This window comes from Planococcus citri, chromosome 3 (assembly GCF_950023065.1).
Source record: "Planococcus citri chromosome 3, ihPlaCitr1.1, whole genome shotgun sequence".
In the NCBI taxonomy this organism is placed as follows: Eukaryota; Metazoa; Arthropoda; class Insecta; order Hemiptera; family Pseudococcidae; genus Planococcus; species Planococcus citri.
Window position 1 is genome coordinate 63,274,665 of NC_088679.1, and position 23,734 is coordinate 63,298,398.

General features: G+C 32.9%; 2 protein-coding genes across 2 annotated transcripts; one reads left to right on the plus strand and one right to left on the minus strand.

Moving 5' to 3' along the window:
* LOC135841912 (fasciculation and elongation protein zeta-2-like) lies at positions 1-21,894 on the plus strand. Its single transcript, XM_065359134.1, has 9 exons — positions 1-201; positions 1,086-1,566; positions 18,242-18,350; positions 18,968-19,165; positions 19,545-19,644; positions 19,766-20,010; positions 20,091-20,166; positions 21,048-21,113; positions 21,225-21,894. Exons 2-9 carry the CDS (start codon positions 1,103-1,105, stop codon positions 21,239-21,241), a joined length of 1,275 nt encoding a protein of 424 aa, XP_065215206.1. The 5' UTR covers positions 1-201; positions 1,086-1,102; the 3' UTR covers positions 21,242-21,894.
* LOC135841916 (mediator of RNA polymerase II transcription subunit 22-like) lies at positions 21,421-23,284 on the minus strand. Its single transcript, XM_065359137.1, has 2 exons — positions 23,029-23,284; positions 21,421-22,925 (listed from the first exon to the last, which is right to left on the minus strand). Exons 1-2 carry the CDS (start codon positions 23,129-23,131, stop codon positions 22,603-22,605), a joined length of 426 nt encoding a protein of 141 aa, XP_065215209.1. The 5' UTR covers positions 23,132-23,284; the 3' UTR covers positions 21,421-22,602.
* Between the last annotated feature and the right edge of the window lie 450 nt (positions 23,285-23,734).

A 23,734-nucleotide genomic window follows, 5' to 3' on the forward strand; every position in this document is an offset into this window, starting at 1 on the left:
TTCTGAGTTGTTTAGAATGAATCGAATACTGTACGAGTGTATGAACGTCTGTTTCTCGTATTGCAGTTTCGTGTTATTCGTGTGTGTTTTTGTGTTTAAACGAGTTTATAAAATTTATGTGTAACGTTTTTCTTCTTTTTTATTAATACGAAGTGATATGAATATGATACGCGCAATATTGTCTAAGCGAGTGTAAAAAAGGTACATATAGCTTAATTATTAATGTCGTTGAAACTATTTCATAAGAGATAAACGCACGTGGGGTAAGGTGTCATTTATTTGATAATTATTGATATCACACTCATATACTTACTCAAAACATGCTGGGTATATTGATATTGATATCGAAAGTAATTAGTGTGCCAGGCTCGAGCTATCAGTAGGTACTGAAATATGAAATTATAATATCATTATCAAGTAGGTATAGGTACTAGATATGTTTTGTAAAAGTACATAGCTCAAATTGGCGAAGTCTTCGAAAATTAATCGCGAGCCAACACCTTGACCTGAAATTAAAATCTGGTTCTTGAAAATGCTACCCATACCTACTTCGAATCCTTTGAATAAAAACTTCAATTTCTTGATTCTTGGTTTGAAAATATTTATGTAACATCTTAGCGGAGTCAGTCGTAATTTTGGTAGATATCGATTTAAAGAGTCTTTACAAGAGTGAAATCATTTCAGTGGTTTATTTTGGTGTACCAAATTTCACTGTTACCTATAAATGCTTTTGCTAATCGTTTGATTACAATTGATTGGTCATTCTAGTTGGTCATCATTTTTTTTCTACGTGTTAATTATAATATTGCTGAGTGTTATCACTTTCACGTGGTGTGATTCTTGGTATTATTGCTCGATTAGTTAGTTCATAGTCCTTATTTAGTCAATAAGATTTTTACATTAGTATAGGTACCTACCCAAGTTATTCCTCAATAATTACTACGGTACCTACTTACGAAAATTGCCCTATTCTTTGCACTATTTTTATGTGGTGGAACGATCTAACCTAATATGTACTTTACTGTAGTGTATAATATTAATGGTTGAACATTTACTAATGCCCAGTTTTGTCGATTTGTTTACAGCTTTCACGCATGATACTATGAAGGAAACATTATCGAAAATGTCCGAATTGATATTCGAAGCCCCGTTGGCTCAATTCGAAGAAGCCGAAGAATGGCAAAGCGGTTTTAAGAACATTAACGAAAACGATAATCACATTCGAGGTGAAAATTTCAATAAAATTGTCAAAAATGGGCATCGCGAAGAAACACGTACGAGTAATACGTTCCCTTCGAAGGAAAATTATAAAAATAATATCGTCGCCGACGACGAAGAAACGATGGCATTTGAAACGGCAGACGTTAATACTATCGCGATTTCGGATAGCGTTAACAATAACGTTTTAGTGGATAATTTTGAAGAAACTGTTTCCGGATCGTTGGAAGATTTGGTGAACACTTTCGACGAGAAGATCACCAGGTGTTTTTATAACTATCAAGAATCGGTGGAGAAGCTAGCCCCGGTCCAGGTTCGATCTCAAGAAGAAATCATGAACGAATGCCAGTGAGTATATTGAAGGAATACCGATTTATTCGTACGAGTGTGCACATTTGGTAACCCCTTGAGCATCTGCACTATCAACAGGTTCCAATTAATCGCCTTTAAACCAGATTCGTAGGGGGTAACTTTTTATATACTCACCATTGAATTTGGTGCATTTACGAGTACTTTGCTGTGTTCTTCTATGAGCTTCAATGTTTCTTCCAACATCCATTAGCTGTTTTCTTTTCGCATGCTCGGAGTAACCCTGAGTAAAAACGAGGTGTCGATTCCTGACATTTTTACACTTGCACTATAGCGTAAGTGTGAAAATGTCAGGAATCGACACCTCGTTTTTACTCTGAGTTACTCTGAGCATGCGAAAAGAAAAGAGCTATTGTTGACTTTTTCTCAGTTCTTCCTTCCTATTCTTGATCACCAAATTGTGTTTCTTTTGGATTTCTGCCTTCATATTTTCCCATAAGGTATTTGGGTCCTCTTCATCCATGTGATCAATATTTATTTGGGCAGCAAGTGTTTTCCTTTCTTGGTCAGTAAGGTATATGCAATTTTTCTTTGTTGGTTTCTTCCCACTGCAAAGACGCAATTTAAATGAAGTCACCAGCAATTGGTGATCTGATGCTACATCTGCTCTAGGATAAGTCTTGGATTGTGTAATCGCCGACGAACAAAACATTCTAATACTGGGGGAAAAATGACAAAAAAGCCAGAACGTTTTATTTAAGAAGCTAAAAAAGGTTTTTTTTGACAATTACCTACTTACCAAAAAATGATAATTTTTCCAAATTTTTTCCAAAAAAAGTGAAACTACCTATTTTGTAACATTTTGGCAATAAAGCAAGACTTTTCGGCAGTTTTTAACATACAAATGATTTTTTTTTTCAATTTCTGACATAGGGTGGTTCATGTAACATTTTTTTTTGAAATCTTGAGGTCTTACCCCCTAATTTTGTTCCTTTTGATGAAAAAATGACACCATAAAAATTTTGTTGAAAAATAATAATATTTAGAGGTCGAGCACAAGCGTTGAATGTTGAGAGCTACGAGTGAGCCAAAGCACAATACTTCCCACGACGGTGGCGTGGGAAACACAACGAAGCTCGATGGGGTTGATTCTAGGCAACTGTACTGAGAGTGGCATCCACCACTACAACTTATTATGTGATACCAATTTTTTTGAGGTTTTTAAAACAACTATTCCAAAGTATTGATTATGATTTTTCTGCTATAGAATTCATTTGAACCCGAATTATGGAATTTATAAATCAAAAAATTCCATTTTTACTAAGTAATAGCTCTTAAATTGATAATAGTTGATAAAACATCAACTATTCAACTAGAAGTGCTGAATCTTATAAAATATTCATATTTATCAACGTAAATTTATCCCATAAATTGTTTCCCTTTGGTTTCAAAGTACATAGAATGGAATAATACAACCGCAAATTATTCATACTTGTGCTTTTTTCTTTACTTTTCAAATCTTTTGTATATGAAGAGTGATATTCCAAAACTCGCTTTGTCCATTTTCACAACTTTTCAGGAGAGAGGAAAAACAGTTTCCCTTTAAACGGGTAAATTGGCTTTTTAGGCGAGTTTAGCACTTTATTTGGGTGGATTTATGATGTAGGAGTGTAGGTATACATTTCATCTACTAAATACTGCTGAAAAAAATTTCAATAAAAATAGACAAAACGCGTTTTGGAACGTTATTTTTTTTTTACTTTTTAGTGAATTGGCTATTTAGGTAAGTTTAACACCTCATTTTGGTAGGTTGATGATGTAGGAATGTGAGTTAATACTTCATCTACCAGGTACCACTGAAAACTCAACTTTGATAAAAATGGACAAAGCGAGTTTTGGAATATCACTCTTCATATGTATTTTCACCTTCAGTGATCTTCAGAATTGAAAAATTGTTGTTGACTCATCATTAATAATATTCATAAAAAGCTCACCAAGGATTAGACTTACTTATCATGCATTGTAGAAGGGATAACATGTTGTAATCTTCTTCGACCCAACGAGGGGACGCAATGCTGCGTTCCCCGGTGCACAACCGTGGGAAGTTTTTGCTTGACGCGCTCATACCTTCTCAACATTTAACTCTCATGTGCGACCTCTAAATATTATTTATTTGACCCAAAATTTTTAGTCAAGTGTTTTCTGACCAAATGGAACACTTCTAGGGGGTAAGCTCAAAAAATTAAAACATAAAATTTTTTCTATTGTTCTTTGAACCACCCTATCTGACATAAAGCAACATTTTGATAATTTTGGCAAAAAGCAAGACTTTGGTATAAGCAATTTTTGAAAAAAAATTAAGCTTTTGGAAATTTTTTTGCAAAAAACTGACAATTTTTAATAATTTTTGACAGGCTTTTTTTTGTATTTCCTTCCTGGGGGGGGGGGCTAAATTGAAGTTGCAAGTCCCTAATATTCACATCCCCCTGCCCCTGTATTTTGAGAAAATTTGAAGTACCTAAATTATTTTTTTATTGCTTGAAAAAATATTTTTGGAAAAATATACTTAATTATGCTTTTTGAAATAAAAAATTTTGATAACTTTTTTGGGCTCTTCCAAGTATCTAAAGTTTCATAATTCAAATATTTCAATGTGGCAACCTTAATAGATTTTGTATTTAGATAATTTTGACCCAAACAAAAAAATTCAAAATTTTTTGAAAAAGTTGCCAAAATTTTTTATTTTTTATTTTTTTCAAATTCTTTCATTTTTTTAGGTTAAATGACAAAAAAATATGAAACTTTTTAGCATAGATAAGTATTATTATCAAAAAAATGAGACTTTGTGGCAATTTTTTTTTTTTGTAGTAAAAACTGCAAGATTTTTTAGCAATTAAGTAGGTAAAGAAAAACTCCAAATTCCAGTTGAATTTCTTCAAAAATGAAAAATACAAACTGGAAGAGCCAAAGCTAGATAGAAAAAAATGTTGAGAGAAAAAAATTGAAAATATCAAAATACCAATTTTAAAATAATTTCGGTATTGGTTTTTGGTATTTGTACCATTTTTAAACATTGAATTGGTATTTTGTAAATCGGTTTTTCATTTGTCAACTTATCGGTGTTGGTTTTCAGTTTTTTTAATTTTTTAGAAAAATTAAGTGGTTTTTCCAGTCTTGGTATCGTTCCTTAACTCTGGTTTTGACTAAATTACAGTTCCTTACTGATGTTTTATAGCTCATATCTCATCTAACCCAATTGAAAACCGGCTGGGATAGTTAAGTTGGGGTAGCTATTAAATTGTCAAATTAGGTTGGGAGTATACCTGCATATCTAAAATACTTTGGGAACCCAATTGACTCCCTTAAATCAATATCACTATCCTTCTTAGTCATTCTGGAGCCTTCATTCGCCTTTCCAGAGTTTCACACAGTACTCATGTAAGAATTGGCAAGATTTCAGGTTGTATACATTTTTGAGTCCACATGTTAATTTTTCAATCGAAAGAAGGAAGTAGGGAACTGGGAGGAAGTAATCAAATAATGAAATTTGAATACATTACATATAATAGTGCAATACGTCCAAATGAATGTTTTTGAGCACATATTTGTACCTAGATTACAACTCTGAGATTATTTTTTTAAATTTATTAAAACCCAGTTTCAGTAATTTACACAATATTCTAACTTTAAAGACGTACTGCTCAAAAACAGAGCGTCTTAGTATAAAATTCGTAGTTTCCCAGGCATGTCCCAACTACCACCCCCCCCCCATTGACATAACTTGGGACAATTTACATTTTATCCCACTGAGCAAAAGCTAATTTGACAATTCCGCTCAAAATTTTACCACAGGTTGGGGACCCTTGTGGAAACAAGCAGAAAAAATTGAGCCATGTCAGTTCATTTGCAAGAGAGTATGAATTGATCAAAGTTGAAATTGTGAAGAATCCGTTCCAATTTACTCTGGGTCTGGTGCACCTTATAGGTCTATATTGTACTTTACGCCAAACACGATGATGGTTTGTGTTTGTGTTAGGTACCTAAGTATTTCTTCTCAATCAGGTACATAAATGGTTCGACTTGTAGTGAACTAGGTAGTGGTTTTTTCTTTCGGTTCAGTTCAGTTTTGCAATATTCTGTACCTAGATAGTTATTCTGGTAGTCTGTAAAGTCGTTCTGTCTGTCGTTGATAGAGTGATAGGTTAAATGGTCAGGTCATCGTGTTCTTTCATTTGAAACTTGCAATTGTTACGGTTGTAACTTTCGTTTTGATATGCAATATAACCAAGTGTACCACAATATGTATAGGTACATAGTAAAGTACATGTTCTGAAACTTCTCGACTGATAATCGACTAGGTACCAAGTGGGTAAGGTTCCTCCTACCTACGCGTTGTTTTTTCTTTTATCAGCGAACTAAATTTCCATAAACGATATCGTACTTACTTTGAAAAGTTATTTAAAAAAAAAAAACCTCAACCTCGATTTAGTCGAAGTTTGTGTTTTCGTTCGTGTTTAATAATTCATTAGAGAAAAACTATCAAAAAAGTTACAAACTGGTATTCGACTAAATAAGCTTTTCTGCGTTCTCAAATTGTTCACTATCTGCGCGAGTTATTCCATCGAGAGTCACGTTCGGCGTAATTTAGTCTAATGGAGGAAGAAAATGAGAAAAAATTTCAACCAAAGTAAAATTATGAATTTAATTTACGTTTTATACTAAAGCCACCCAAATGGTAATAAATTTGCAAAACGTTGGCGTGTATTTCGCGCAGCAGAGCCTAATCTTCCTAGCAACGAAATTTCCATCGTCGTTGAATTTTTCTTTTCAAGTTGCTGGCTTTTTTTTTTGGGTGCTTACAATATTGTGGGCGTATTGTAATTTATCGACTGCTTATAAATTAACGTCGCAGGTGGGTTATTTGAAACAATTATTTTACTCCTGGTTCTGCATATGGGCGATTTTTTGAATTTTTAAATCGTAGGTTGGTAGGTATGTATAATTTTTGGTACCTAAGTTAAATGGTAGATTGGCGGGTACCTATCGATTTTTATAACACGAGTGGAGTATGTAGGTACTTAATGTAGGCATACAAGTTTGGTTTACCTTTGAGAATAAGTATTTCACCATAGTTAGCTACCCTTCGTGTTATACTTACCATATGAAAAAATAAGGTCTAGAAACGAGTAGATGTGTAATGAAAGAAAACGCAGTTCAGTCACGAACTTGTAGATATGCGACGTTTTTTGTAGCCCCGAGATGCTGGTCATCTCATCTGCAATGTAACATTTCTGGTATCGCTTCCAGCTGTTAAACTATACTTACCTTGTACGAAATAAGACATACCTTAATAACTGGAATATAATGGTGCGCGCATCTGTTCATTGTCTGTTTTATTCTTATACGGTAGTGGTGTTTTGTATTTTAAAAAATGACTATTGTTTGGAGACGAATAGTTCAGCTGGTACTGGCAAGCAGGTATACCTCGTATAGGTGCTCGAATCTGAAATAGACTAAAGTGGCGAGGATTTTTGGAAGGTAAAGAGTTTCAAGGTCGTAGGGTAAGGTGGAATGTGAATGAGGGAGCATGCCAATTTGAATCAGTTTTTGAAGTGTTCTACTGTGTTTTGAATCAAGTTTTGCTCGTATATTCTGTTCTTTGAAAAATATAGGGCTGAGGCATTTCAGTTGTCAGAGTCCAACTGATAGTAGGGTCATTCCATGCCAAATCGGCGGATTTTTGCACGAGGGGTCTTAGATTTTTTTCAAAATCAGATCATTTGTAGAGGTCATCAAACGATGATGAATGACGCAAACTGGACATTTTTTCGATTTTTTTTTGACGGAGCTGTGGCGCTTCAAAGTTCTCCAAAATGGCCGAAAATGGAAAATTTCAGTTGCAAATTGCTCCGGTTGTACGTGGTATAGAATTTTCAACTTTTTTTTCAAATTGTAGTACTTTGAGAGGGTAATCGACGAATGATGTAAAAATCAGTGTTGCCACTTTCAAATACTTAAAAAAATTGATTTAAAAACTTATAATTTAAATATAACCGTGATGTCCCCCAGTAAAAATTCTGAAAAATTTTCGGTTTTAGTCCTTTTCATGTAGAATAACATATCAAAAAATTGGACGGGCATTTTTTTTCATTTTCGAGAAAAAAAAATTACAAGTTTTACGGTTGTTGCAAAAGTAACATCAGAAACCTAAAAAATAATATTTTACCAATTTGTGAACGAATATGTGAAAATATCCCCCTCCCTCCCCCGAATTTGTCAACGAATTGACAAAAAATGCATTTATTTTAAAAATGAAATACATAATATGCATTTTTCGTCAATTCGTTGACAAATTGGGGGAGGGATATTTTCACATATTTTCTGTCGATAATTTGAAGAGTAAGGGTAAGGATACCAATTGACCACCTAGTTTATTTTATGAATTTCTCGGAGCCAAATTGAGCTGGAAATGTCGGTGATGGCTTAAACGATAGCTTGATCTGTCTACTTCAACATCCCAAAACCCCAAGACCCAACATTTTCATTCGCCATCTTTTTTTTACATTTTCCGAAAAAAGTTCAAAAATTCAACAAAACAAGTGTGACCCAAATATTGACCCCCTAAAAAACGTGTTAAAAATGAGTGAAAACCCCACCAAAATCAAAGTCTGAAGGTGTTGAAACAAATATTTATTACTTAATACCTGTATATAAAATACCTATTTAGAACGTTTTTACAAATTATGAAAATTGGTCACTTACCAAAAAAGTGACCCTAATATCAACCCCCTCAAAAAACGCTTTAAAATTTAAAAATGAGTAAAAAAAACACTAAAATCAAAGTCTGAAGACGTTAAAACAGATCTTTATTACTTGACATATCAGCATAAATGTAGGTACTTCAGAACATTTTACTGGAAACTTCGGCCCATTTCTTCGATATTGGTTTATTGTTTGGCATGTCTGTAGTGAAAAACAAAGTCTTGAAATTTCCAAAACAATGGTGGGTCAAATTTAGTGCACTTCATAAAAGTAACTTTGACCAGAAATTTGAAAACTCACCATTGAAATTATCCAAAAAGTAATTACAGTAAAAGCTCGTTATAACGCTTTTCAAGGAACCAAAAAAAGAGCATTATAAGCCAAAGCGCGCTACAAGCGAAAGTTTTTGTGTGAACAGGGCTGTCTGGGGACCAGAAGAAATCAGCGTTATAAACTTAAAATGAAATTAGCGTTATAGTAACTGGAAGCGTTATAATAACGAGCTTTTACTGTAGCAGGCTTGTCAAACAGGACCAAAAAACTGGACCGATGACTGCAACCAGACCCAAAAATGCACACAAGACCGAGTGGACCGGACTACACCTTGGACCTCTAAAAAAAATTATGTAAATATTAACTGAACATAATGAACAGATGACCCTTTTCAGAAAAAATAACAGGGACAGACCGAGACCAAAGATCTTTCTAAAAAATCGGACCAATGACCACGGTTTGGACCTCAGTTATGTCCAATTTTTCAAATTTGTAATGCCATTTTAGATGCCTATTTCAAATGAATTTCCATTGTGATTTAATTTCATTCGAAGTTTCAATGTTTTGAAAGTAAAAATCCCATTTTCAACTCATCTTATGTGTTAGGAGGCTTTTTTCTTTCTGAAAAATGAAGACCGTTTTTTGGTCCTGGGCTGACCCATGACCATGATGAAAATTTCTGGTCAGGACCGGACCGGACTGACCTACAAAGACAAAAAATGCAGAACCAAATGCCCTGACCAGACCATTTGAAAGCTCCAAACTAGGACTTTGATTTTGGAGCGACTGCAAAACCTGAGAGGTCCTACAAGCCTGGTAATTAGTACTAATTATTTGTTCAAGTGTCAGCTTTGAATAAAGATTAACACAAAATTTATCCGCCAAAAACTATTTTCACAAGCTCACTTTAAACAAAATTAAAATTTAATGTTGACACTTGACTTTCTGATTTTTGTTTTTTGCTTGTCATTTCTCACCATTTGGGTTTACAGTGGTGATTTAGGTCTCGTTCGCCTTTTCTGTGAAAAAGGAATAAGAAAAATGTCTTTCCACTTTCCAAAAATTTTGTGGCATCATCAGTGGTGATGGGATATTTTCGATATATAATATGAGAGTGTACCAATATTTATCGATATGAAAAATCCGAAATCCGATATTTTTTTGCTGTTTTTGAGCATTTCTCCAGACTATTAGGATAAAATATTGATTATTGCAGCTATTAATGGTAGCCATGGGCCATATGTGTAGGATGGTGAAATGTTGACATTATGTCATCAATGACTTATCATTACATCTTTAAAGTTTGAAGCGCCAAATAGGTAGCTAGATTCTTAAAAAGCAAAGAATGAGGAATAGAAACAGCTTAGAGTTGATTTAGTTTCTCTTTTCATTTCATGAAAAATCAGCTGTTTTATGGTCTTTTTATGAATGACAAAAACTTCCAATATACATCAATATGAGACCTTTGATATTTTGACGATATCGATATCCAGAAATATTGATAATATCCCATCACTATCATCAGGCGAGTTAGGGGGGTCGAATTTAAGGGGGGGTCGAGATTTGGTACCCTTACCCTTATGTGTATCTACCTAGTTTATCGGTTGAGTTTTCAACACTTTTTTATATGTGTCAATGATTTTGAGTACTTTCTATCGACTTTATCAATCTTGTGTCGAGCCTATGAAAAAAGACCCTAAATATTCAGAAAATCACAGTTCATATTTATTGCAAATATATTATGTGAATTGGTATTTAAAATGATTTGATGGGAAAATCTTGCAACTCGACTCTCCCACGACTCAAAAATTGTGTAGAGAGTGACTACAGAAATGAAGCTAAATGTTATACTTACATAATACTTCTATTCTCTGACTTCAAAATTTTTTGAAAAACTACCTACTTATACCTTTTGCTGCACACTCTATCCGCAAGTAGTAGCTAAATTTGATGTCAGTGATGAATAATCAATGCATATTTTTTTTATCAATTTTTGGATTTCTTTTACTATGTAGTTCTGTGCTGTAAATCAACCATAAAATTTTAAAGCAATTTACATACAGTTTTCATTTCTCAGCTAAAATTGGTCAAAATCAACTTCAATTTCAATGTGCAGAAAAAACGTTATATTTTTAAGAAAAAAATTGATGAATATTTTTTGTCAAGTTTTGACTATTTTCATTTTAACAAAAAATTGATGAAAAATTGATTCAAATTTTTAAATTCAAAAAAGCTATTGATTACAACAGCACAAATATAATATAACAATTTTGAATCAATTTTCAGTTTTTCACACCGTTTTCATTTCTGAGTGAAAATCAACTTCAACTTTGAAGTGCTGAATTAATATCTATTTTCAAGGCAAAATTGATAAATATTTTACATCAAGTTTTCACGTTTTATCATTTTTACAAAAAACCGATGAAAAATAGATCCAACTTCTGATTTAAGAATTTATCAATTAGGTATAGGTAATTATACTTACTACATACCATTTGCAACAATTTTCAATCGATTTTTGGCATATTTTCATTTGAGCAAAAAATTCTTCACATCATTTTTATGACTTGGTAAAAATTGACCTTATAATTGACTTCAACTTCTGTATGCATAATTGATGTTTATTGAGAAAGAAAAACCAACCAACAATCAACATTTGCAGTCAAGTTTAGATCTTTAGCAAGAAATCGACCTAAAATCGATTTGAATTTTCATCATGAAATCGTTACAGATTACTGTACTATACCTAATATGTAAGGATCAAGTTTCCATCAATGTTACATTTCGTTTAAAATTATTGAAAACTCTCAGTCGATTATTTTGATATTTTTTGTCGATTCTGAAAATTGTGCTAAAAAATGATCAAAAATACCAACCGATTTCTACTCGATCAAAACTCGACCTCGAACTGAGAGTCGAGATGGTTTGTCCAGTACGATGACGTTTTGTTGCTTGTTAAATGTTATCACACTTCATAGTTTTGAAGTAGTAGTGCAAGTTCAACTAAAACTCGACCATATTTCTTTTGCAACTTTAAACGATAAAAAGAGGAATTTTTATAGGTACATAGTTACTTTGAAAAAGACCAGAGAACTGAAAAGAAACGATTTTTTGACGATAAAAATATGGTATTGCGATGTATTATACCTACCTGCGCGTCTGTAGGTACAACTTATGGGCTGTAAAAAACCTTGAAAATTTTCCTAAAATTGTGGGTGAATTTCGAAGAAGGGTGAAGGGATTTTTTACGCCGTCGTTGAACCGAAACAGTTACGAATTCGACGTATGTGAAATTTTCTCGCTAATCAATGTGAATTGTGACTCATTTTTTGGTAGAATTTTTTGATTTTTTTCGTGGTTTGAAAAATAGCCTCAAGTATGATACGTACCTATGTATTTGAAATTGAAGATTGGGTGTAGGTATTTTATATTATGAAAAATGTGTTTCTGAGAGATTTTTTTTCTGACGAAATAAAAATGTGCGAAAGACTACCGCATCAAATATTAACAAATGGAAAAAAATTCGCTGCGGTGAGGTCAATATTTCGTCGATTTGTTGACATTGGAGTACAGCCAACGGTTCTGATCTGATTGTAGGTTGCTTGGAACTGTTGGAAGAAGAAATTTAGGGCGTTAGAATTAGAATGAAATTTTTTATTCGTACGTAGGACGAGACAGACAATTAGATTTTTCTCATTGAAACACATTGCTTCTGAGTATCCTTTCAGACGTACGATAATTAAACCATGTAGCGTCTCAATAACGATAATGAAAAGAAAGAATGATGAATATCTTTATGGTGGCGTCACCGCAGGGTCTCAGTCATAAACGATCATCAGTTCGTGTGTTAAATGAAATCATCGAGTAGAATTTTTCTCTTCGAAACATGGTCGAGTTATACATTGGTAGCTTTTCAAGTTCAGCATTGTTGATTTTTACGCACGTATGTGACGATGATCGAGTAAATTACCAAGTTTTCGCCGGCGTCGTCGTCGTCGTTGCTCGTAAAAATTGACGAATGTTTGTGTATGGGGTACTAGGTTGACGAGTACTTCGTTAAGCTAAATGTTTTGCTTTTACATAAATCGTATAAAATGAGAAGGCGAAGAAAACAAGGTGTAGGTTGACGAAAAAAGTCGATGTAATCACGAAAAACGATAGGTACCTACATACGTAGGTACATACTTTGTTGAAAGGTTGTTACGAGGTGCGCAAAAACGTTTAAGAAAAATAAATAAAAATGAAAAAAAATCACCCTTGTTAGTCTTCGACACAGTGACGATGTTATAGAAAATCCTGAAAGGGGTGAAGGGAACACCGGCCAAGTCTATGGTATTGATTGGACCCCTGTCTTGTTTCCACTTTCCAGATGTGGACTTTATAATTTGCGCATGTATCGCGTTTTTCCGGCACGAGACGAAAATAAGGCGCCTTTAGCCTCTCTCGCCCTCTGTTTTCATCCCTTATTCGCAGCAGCGATGTTTTCCGATGGCGAAATTATGTTATTATTGCGATTTTATTCGTCGCGTTATTTATTGGAGAAATGGAAAATCGCGTATAAGGGGTTCTTCTTGATGGACTGTGTACGTTCGATTACGTTCATTTTCTTTATTTCTTTGATCGGGAACGATGTTGATTGTTGATGTTGAATTGAAGTTGTTCAAAGTTGCGATCATTAGAGTCATAATTCTATTTTTTATCGGATGTAACGATGAGATGGTCGAGGGTGTTGATTTTTGAATTAGAATGATTATATTAAAATAAAAGTACCTAGCTAGATATAATATTTTTTCATAAGGAAAAATAGAGTATTTTTGCCATTTATCAAATAATGCTTCTTAGTTTTACAACTGCCACATGAGTTATGGCCATAAATGATTTTATTTTCCTTTTTTCTAAACAATAAAGTTGGTTCTTTGAATTTTGAAAATGCTATCGGAGATCTTTTTGTGCCATTAATAAATTTATTAAATAAGTTAATTTAAAAAATATCTAAAAAAATAAATTTCTAATCAATTTAAAAAAATTAAATACTTAATTTATAAATATTAAATTTAATAATTCAATTTAATTAATTCTAACAAATGAAAAAATCGGCCAATTCGTAGCTGGAGTAATTGCACCCTTCTCCCGATCCTCTGGGACAACTTTTTTCTTAAAGAGGACATCCTAAGCAACATTTTAAAGGAAACTAGCCAAAAAAAAGTTGACCCTTACTAACAAAATGGCGGCCATTTTGATTGATCGGTCAGCCGAAATCTCTAATTTTGCTTTCCAACTGTATAGGACTCGCACGACATTATTTGAAGAGCATGCAAAAATTTACCATCACCCAAAATTTCAAGTGCTTAAGTGAATTTTTTGATTTTTGGTGAATTTTTAAAAATCAAATTAAAGTCAAATATTAGAAAAAAATCAAAATTTTACCAAATTGACCTAGAAAACTGAAATTTGGGCATATACCTTATTTTCGACTTATCAAATCGATTTTGAAACGTTGAGCAGTTCTAGAGCCTCCAACACATTTTTCAATGCTCGAAATTTCCATAAAATTTTATCAAAACACTTCAAATTGAGCTGAAAATCTAAAATTCATTCTGCACTCCGATTTCAACACGCTGTCAGGTCGACTGGCAGGTGGGTTCAAGTCATTCTGGAGCCTCCAGCCATTTTTTGAAAATTCTTAGAGCCTCCAGTAGATTTTTTAAATTTGAAATTTCTACAAAATTTCATCAAAATTGGAGTTAGAAGATAGAAATTTACTCTGCGAGCTAATTTCAATGTGTGCAGAGTGAATTTCGGCATTCCAACTCTATTTGAAGGGATTTTGTGGAAATTTAAGTTTCAAAAATCTGCTGGAGGCTCCAAAACAACTTGAAATTGGCCTGCAGCCCACTTCATAGCGTATTGAAATTAGTTTACAGAATAAATTTCGACTTTCCAACTGCATTTTTCAAGTTTTAAAAATCTGCTGGAGGCTCCAGGAATTTTCGAAAAATCGATGTAGGCTCCAAAATGATTTAAACTCACCAGCAGTCGACTTGATAGCGTGTTTAAGTTGGAGTGCAGCGTGAATTTTGGATTTCCAACTTCATTTGATGAAATTTTGTAGAAGTTCCAAGTTTCAAAAATATGCTGGAGCCTCCAGAACTGCTCAAAACTGTTTGAAACTGTTTCTAATCGATTTGTAAAGTCAAAAATAGAGTATATGCCCAAATTTCTGCTTTCTAGGTCAATTCGGTAAAATTTTTATTTTTTAAAATTTTTTGGCTTGAATTTGATTTTTAGAAAAAATTTGATTATTGGCGAAAATTTACCAAAAATCGAAAAATGCACTTCAGGACTTGAAATTTTGGCTGGTGATGAATTTTTGCGTGCCTTTTCGATTTAGCTTTGTCCAGTTCAAAAAATGTCGTAAGAGTCCTTCGACTGACCTGCCAATTAAAAAGGTCACCATTTTACTATTTTTTTGGGGAAGTTTTTAAAGTGCATTTTTTTTCAATCGCCCATCTTTTAAAAAATTGATTCAATTTTTTTCTGCAATTTTGATCGGTTGGAAAAAATTGAATTTATTTAATTAATACCTACTGTCGTTTTTGGCTTCAATATTATTAAGAGAGCTGATCTCGTAGAATAGAAATCTTCCATATCTATAAGTTTTCAAAATTCAGTTCTTTCTTTCATCTACGAGTACCTAGATCAAATAATCTACCCACTAACGCCAAAATCTGTTATTCTCATCGACTCTAAGTATAGGTACCTTACAGTTGATGCGATATGCCTATATATTGAAGTGACAGGAATGACGTATTTTTAAAAATAATCTAGTCTGTGTTTTTCCAAGAGTAATGTTTCACCATAAATATAGGCATGTCACATCGTATAAAAGTAAGATTTCAACATATATGTAGGTACCTACTTAAATACCGGTACATAGAAGATAAGTAAACTACACGAAGGTACACGAGAGAAAAATGATGAAGAAATTCGAATTGTGTGACATTTTTATTACAGCCATTAGCTCAGGACGTTCCGACCGCTGTTAAATGCGTAGGTACATTTTTGGTCCCTATCTATGAATATTACTCCTTACACTATGTTAATGTTACATAATATACTAGACACACAATATTAATTTTGGCAGCTTTTAGAAGAAGTATGTGCATTACCATAGTGTTATGGTAGGTATAGTGTCGCAGGGGTATTTGGAACCTGGAAAGAGCATCGAGAACGAGACCCCTCTGAGTTCGAAGCTCGAAGAGGACAGGCGCTGTATTAGCGAACTAATTTACCTATAATGACTACAGTACCGTCCTCGAGGGGGTTGTGTAGGTATATACCTACTTTAGTAAATATGGATGGCTTGATTCTTCTAGGTATACGAATTTTATAGGCAAAACAGTAACTAGGTATATGGCTCGGTGACATTTTAATCGAGGTGCGCGTGTGTTCGAGTTTGTCTTGATATTTTTGATTTTACTGTAGAAGAATATCAATCGAGTTCTTCGTCGTTGGTTGTTCGGTGGTGTTGACATTATAATGGGTGCGATTCGGTGTGTTGAAATGTTTCTTTTTATAATATGACTTTCGATTACGTTCTGAGTCAATTGCTAAGGTAAATTTTTTTAGTTATTTAGTCTGGAAGTTCGATTTTTCCTCGTTGCTATCGTACAGAGTAAGTCTTACGAGGGTAACTTATATCCGGGTTGATTCTGGATTTCAGAATAAAATTTTGATTTTGTTGGCCAATTGGTCCAAGTTCCCATTTTAAAAACCTCCTCGAACCTTTGCCTTAATTATCGAGACAGTTCTTGGATCAGGATTTGCAACATATCGTAATATTCTATCAATTTTAACGCCGATGGTTCCCGATCAATAAAATACATTGTGTGGTAGGTATTCACATAATGAACCGGTTCCAGATTCAAATCGACTATAAATACATGAATAATTGGTTTGCGGAAGCTTTCTTTTAACCGTTAATGATAGGCACCTGATTACGAGCATACAAAATAATGGAGAGATCGAGAGATAAATAATACGGAGTAGGTACCTACGAAAGATGTTGGCGCAAATTTACCCGAGGCAGAATTTAGCTGTTTGGTGTACGATAAAATAGTCTATGGCAAAAATGGTGCATTATTTTTTATTTGACTAACGTAAAATATAATCGAGAGATTTCATATTGTTGTTTTGTTCATGGCTCAGTATACTGTTATAATGTTAGCTGGCGAGTGTCATTTTGTAATATTAACGAGATCGTGTGTGTGCTATTCCCGAGTCGAAATAATTGGCCTTAATTTGAATCAAGTCTGGTATTAGAAATTATGTCACGAGGAAAATTTACGATGTGATACGATGATGAGAATGTAGAGTAGAAAGTAGAAGTATATATTTTTCAACGAAGGGATTTTGTTCTGAGATGTAATATTTTGAATTTTTTGAAAGTAGGCTGCTGTAATGGTCGAATGCTCTGAACTGAGGAGGGATAAAAATTTTATGATACGTCAATTTTGTGGGTCATACTTGGATGTCTCATTACTTGCTCATTTGCAAAAGAATTTTTGAAATTTTGATTAACATTGTTGGACAGTTGACCCGAAAATTTTCCCCCCATCCCCATCCTCTTGTACACAATGACGAAAAACCGTCGTTTTCGGGGGGGGGGGGGGGGGGGGAATACACTTCAACGACGAAATTTTTTTCCTTCTAAAAATATGTTCGGGTGAGTACTATTTTTGGAAGTTTTTTTCAAATTTTTTTCTCAAAGTGGGTTATCTTCAAAAAATTCAAAAAACTCTTTAAAATGTGTTTTTTGTCATTTTGTGTCTTAGTACTGCAAAACAAAAAAAAAATGTTCGTTATGAAGTTCTGAAACTTTTCACATGAACCTTGAGAAACTGTAGAAAATTCAGAAATTTCGCAAAAATCTCATTTTGAGCCCATGGACACCTCCCCTCCCCAATTTTGGGTCTGAAAAAAGTTGACAATATGTGTCGTTTTTGTATTAATGAAATCGTCAGTTGTTTTTTTACTTCTCCAAACACAAATTTTCGAGAGCTTTTGTCTTCTTTTTCATGGTTGAAATTTCTAAATAAAAAAAATCAATCAACTTTATCAAACTTTTAAAATGAAAAAACAAACTTCTCGCTCAAAAAGTATCGTTTTTATGCCTTTTGAAATACAAATTTTCTAAAGCTTTCGCCCTCTCTTCGACCTATTCTCTTTTCTTTTCAAAATTAACATCCTTAAAAAAAATCTTTCAAATTTTAAAATTTTAAAAGGCAAAAAATGAACTTCTTGCATTAAAAAACATCGTTTTTAGTTCTCTCAAAATACAAATTTTCAAAAGATTTCGCTCTCGTTTTGCTCGGGCTTCTGTTTTTTTTTCAAAATCAATTTCCTAAAAAAAATTTCGTTTTTAGTCTCTTGAAATCAAATTATTTTCAAAAACAGCTCTTCATAGGTATATTCGTTCGTAATATTTCGGAAAAGAGTTACTTCTGCGTAAATTCTGTAGGTATTTTTTCTATATTAACTTTTATCGAAATAAAATCTCAAGTCATCAATTTGCTACACATTTGGGGTTACCAATATTCATTCATGTTGCTCATTATTATTTTTAAAAATTTCCTTAATGATCATTATTTATTCTTTTTTTTTTTTTTTTTTTTTTCAGAATGTGGTGGACAATTACTGGTAATTTTGGAAACATATTGCCTATCGATTGGTCCAAATCGTATTCACGCAAAGTACATATGCCAGCTTTAAATTTAAAACAGCACCGAGTAAGTATACAGTACACTCATTTACTTTGAAATAAAACGTGAAATTCTTGATGTAAAGTTGATCTTTTGTTTCATCATAACTATTGATGACAATTTTATTGAACGAATAGTTAACCAAAGGGTGTCTTGAAAATTGAAATTCTCCATTTTCGTTTGAAAACGTTTTCGACCAATTGTAGGACAGCAAGATCTTCATAATTTAGAACTGTAAATAGAAAAAAGTCATTTTTTATTTTTTTTTTTCTCTAATACCTAAATAGGTATTAAATACTCGTATTATATTTTTTTTTTTCGCTCAAGGGAGGTAATAGTCAGCCAGTGCAAACAATTTTAAAGATCAGTAGGAATAGAAAATGGGAATCTGAATTGAACATTTTCTCAATGCTGATTAGAGTTGATACATAATAATTTTTTTCCCCAATTGTATTTCTAAATCCATGTTATTTATACCTTGAAACAAAAGAAGAACTGTTTCTAAAAAAAAAAAAAAAAAAAAAAAAAAAAGGAAATATTTCGGCAGAAACTCATGTAAGAAGGGAATAAGGAGGTGATTTTATTATACCGTATTATATTGTTCTTGTCACCGATGATTTTTAACCACATTTTTCCATTTACAGGACGAAAATGTCGAGAAAAATGTCCTAGATGATCACGAAAACGAAAAAGGAACGAATCATTGTGATCTAAGCAGTGAAGACGAAGCGATTGCCAATGATCTTGATATGCATTCGTTGATATTGTCTGGCTTAAGCATGGATAACGAGCCAGTCAAAACGGCCGAAGAAGTTATACGAGAAATCGACGATATTATGGAGGTAGGTAATTGGATAGATGTATTCTCTTATGGGAGTTTGCCGATGTCTATGTTGGGTATTATTCTGTATCACATTATTATTACATGACTTTATTAAGGTTTGTTTACATAGAATGTGCTATTTTTTTAATGATGGGATTATTGGTACGAATTAATGATGGTGAAAAAGGTTAGGTTTTAATCCTATTTCACATCTGGCAAGGTTCTTCGTTGGTTCACTGACTTGATCAACTTTTTTATTCTTGTCTGATGTTCATAAATGAGCTCATTTTAATCCGCTTGAGACTCCATTATTATTTCAAAATTCAAACAAAAATTAGCATAGTAATATTGAATGGAAAGAAAGCTTATTTAATGAATTAATTTTACCTATGTTATAGGAAGGAACATCTTCAGAATGTACTCCTGATTCGGATATGTGCACCGATGAAATACATAAAAAAGGCAAAGTAGTCTTACAGTCTCCTCTGTACACTGATAGTAAGTAAATGAAACTCTATTTTTTAAATACCTAGTATTTATTTGCGAGCTGTATTTTATTATCATGTTATTCTCATTATGATGAAGTTCAAATTGCTCACGAATAATCTTTTTTGTTTAGAATTGAAAACGCTGAGTGTATCTCAGCTTAACGAATTATACTTGGAATTGGAACTGCTGATAAAAGATTATTCGGAAACATTAATTTCGGAGTTAGCCCTTCGAGACGAGCTGGAATTCGAAAAAGAACTGAAAAATTCATTCATATCATTACTGCTCGGAGTGCAGAATAGACGAAGACAGTATCACGTTGAAAAGAAGAAGGGCATTAGGAATGGTTTGAAAGGAAACGTGGCTGAGCCTAAGGTAAATATTGCAAAAATTTCATGTTTTGATACTACTATTATTTGATATTTAATTCGAGATATTTTTTACACTACCGATAGTATTTAACGACCGTCATTCCTTATCACGCCGAAAGCGGACCATTGGATAATCAAGCTTTGCAAGTCTTGATTAAAAGTGAGTAAAATTGAATCTGTATCATATTAAAGTACCTAGGTACAAGTACAAATACCTATACCTATATTTGCTACTCAAATATTGAATTAAACACTTGTGAGTTGTGACGACGAGTAATTAAATCAGTACCTAGTTCTATTATATTGACCAATTGTTTCGACCTTCCCAATTGATAATATTATCTAGGGTACTTTTATACTCATCTTGACCAACTTTCATATCAGAATGATTATTCATTTCTGATAACAACTCAGCAAATGATGAAGCGTTTCTTGGAAAATTTTTAATGAATAATTTTTCGTAATCGTAATAACAAATAATCGAGACAAAATACATTTTTAAACGATTTGACGTGTTGGCCGGTGTTAATGGTCTCACTAATTCACGCCTACGTGTGATATGTAATATGTTTCCTTAGTATAATCTTATTTGAAACGAGATGCTGCCAAAAATTGCACATGTTCTCCGGCCGCTTGATTATTAAAAAATGGCGTTACCAAATGTGTACAGACATCTGTGTAAATATTCGAGACGATAAATATTCATCTTATTATTCGGCTGACTAGAAGACCGTAAAGGATGTTTATGGAATATAAAATATTCGGGTTTTTTTCTGTATACTCGAATCAACAGTAACAAATTGTATTTGGCGGCGCGGCGGCGTTATAAAAATCTTGAAGAATTGGTTGGAAATGTCTCAAATTTACAGTTTTTGTTTGGAAATTGATGTTTAGCTTATGTTTAAAATTATTTCGTTGGATTAATAATCGTTGTGAAAAATTAACTCTGAATTCCACAATTATTTAAAGATGGCTTTGTATAGTTCTACGAATAATATTATGAAGTGTGATGTAAATCATAAATGTTTGTTTGTTTTATAGTTCTGAAAGCCATCAACGAAGATAGTCCAACAGTACCAACTCTTTTGACTGATTATATTCTTAAAGGTAATTTAGATATTTTATTAACCATTTTTACTTTTTAGTTTTTATTTATTTTTACTCGACATACCCCTAGTTACATGTAGATATTTTAATTTCGTTCTGTTATTTTTGCAGTGTTATGTCCAACTTGAGAAGCTCGAACGATTGTCATTTCGGATACCCCATAACTAGTCTACTGAATGCTTTTTTCTTTTAGGTGAAAAAAAAAAAATGAAATTACATGCTTGATTAAGTACCTAATTGTACACACTTCACGATCATTCCTCTTCATACATTACGAAAGGATTAAATTTAACTACTGTTCCTGTTATTATTATTTTTTAAGAAGTTGCATTTTAATTACGGTTTGATGTGAAAAACTTTACCACTATTTTGAGTATTGTATTCTATAAACTTTTTTATGGTGAAAAAAAACGCGCGCGCAAACGTCATTCTCGTTTTGTTATTGGCTTTGTATTTAATGGTAGTACGTTTGGTATGTTCTTTACTTTTTTTCCAATTTTTAAAACCCAAGTATTTTAATGTGTAATTTTAGCGAATAATCTATAATTATTTATTTCTACTCTAATTTATTCGCGACATTCGTAAAAAGAGATTTTATTCTAGTCTTGATTTATTGTGATGTTAATACGTGAACCTAATAATATTAATACGACGAGCATTTTATGTATTGTAATAATTTTACTGTTTTTTTGTCTCAATTGTCTCTCGTAAAAGCTTGCTTTTCCTTGTTTTACTTTTCTTTTTGTGGATAAATGCGATAGATTACATTTGTTCGAAACAATTTGCGGTGTTGTTTTATTTGAAATTTGAAAATGATGGTTCGACTGTTTCATCTGGATTTTACTCCGCCGAAAATCCTCAGTTAGTTCATCGACAGTCTGTAAGGTTGATGTGCATATTTTCATAAAAGAGTTTTGGACCATTTCTTTCTCATAATTTTTTTTTGGCAAAATTTGAATGATTTTCAAGTTTTATAATTTTTTCTGACCAGAGCATTTTGAAATTTGAATGTTGATTTTTTTAAAATTTCAATTTTGGAAAATGATGAAAAGCTAACAGATCTGAGCGAAGCGAGGGCAAAAACTTGTTTCGAGAAGTGAAAAAAACAATGTTTTTTCAGGTAAAAAGTGTATTTTATTTTATTTGGTATGAACAGTTCTTTAAAATTTAAATGAGATTTTTTAAAAATTATTACGATTTGAAAAAAAAAACAAAAAACATAAAGGTTTGCGCTAAGTTAGAGCAAACGCTTTCAAATATAGGGCCCGAGGATCCATTTGTGTCTCGGGGCTCCTGGCGATCGCTGGGTTACAAATAGGCTAGCCCTCCTCATTGAGATCAAACTTTCCCCCCTCCCCCAAAAAAATACCTTTGGTACATCGCTTTATACATTGATATTCATCGATTATTCTTTCATGTTTGTTGTTTTTCGTACCGATTGACGCAGCTGTTTGAGGAAAAGCACTTCGATGAAACACGTCCTAAATTTTCAACATTTATAATTCGAAGTATAATAATCTTCTTCCAAATCATGGACATCGGCAGCCATATCGTCTCTCAGGTTCATTAGCTTTTGATCACATTCAGCTTGTTTGGCACGAAACACCTTCGAGTTTTGCGTGATGGCTTCGTTGACCGAAGGAAAATCGTTCAGAATTAGATACTGCTTTATATCGGATACTAATTTCAAGAGAGATTCAGCTGCTCTGACCATATTAGCTGATCGAACTTGCATTTCGTAAGCATCGAGTTCACACTGCGTCATACGAGAGATTTGTATATCGTGTTCCGTTTTACAAAGCTTGGCGATATCTGAAAAAAAGATTGACAGTATGAGCACAAAAACATGGAAATTCAAGATGTTACTATTGAAAAATACAACTACATATTTTCTGAAGTGCGATAGAATATTTACCTTCGAAATTATCTAGCATCGATTTCACGTCGCCTTTGAGCCGGCTATTATAAGACTTCAGTAAAGCTTCTTTGCTTTGAGGTAACGCTCTGGTAGGATTCATTATGCAAGAAACAGTATCCAAATAGGCGAATTGAAGAGATTATTGAGTGAAATACGGAAAAATAAGAATAAATGAGAGCTAAAAACAGTTGGGAGAAACAGTCAACGAATTTAATTTTCTATATTTTCTATTTTTTTGCAAAATTGATAAAAAAAGAAATTGATAAAACAGAAAAATATTTTGTTTGAATTTGCGCAGGAAAAAACAAAAATAGTAAGTATTAAAAAACGTCAGTAGAAACGCTAGTGTAGTAGGTGATGATAAAATTATTTTGGAAAATTTTTAATTTTTAGAAGAAAATTTATGAATTATGAAAATATATGAATCAATTTTAAATTTTAATGTTCAATTGAATTGAATGTTCATCCTCATTGAATGAATACCCACTGCAATGCTATGTAAGTTCCCACAGTCTCTAAAAGTCTAAAATCACATGCAGCCAATGCCAAATCCTATCCTAAATTGAGAAATTATTTCAGCAAATCAACTTTTGATCACAATTCGTATTTCATTCTCAAATCAGATTTGTACCCAGTACTCAATACCCAGCTCATTAATGAAAACTGAAAAGTCGTATAGGTATAAGGTGCTCACTGCTCTGTA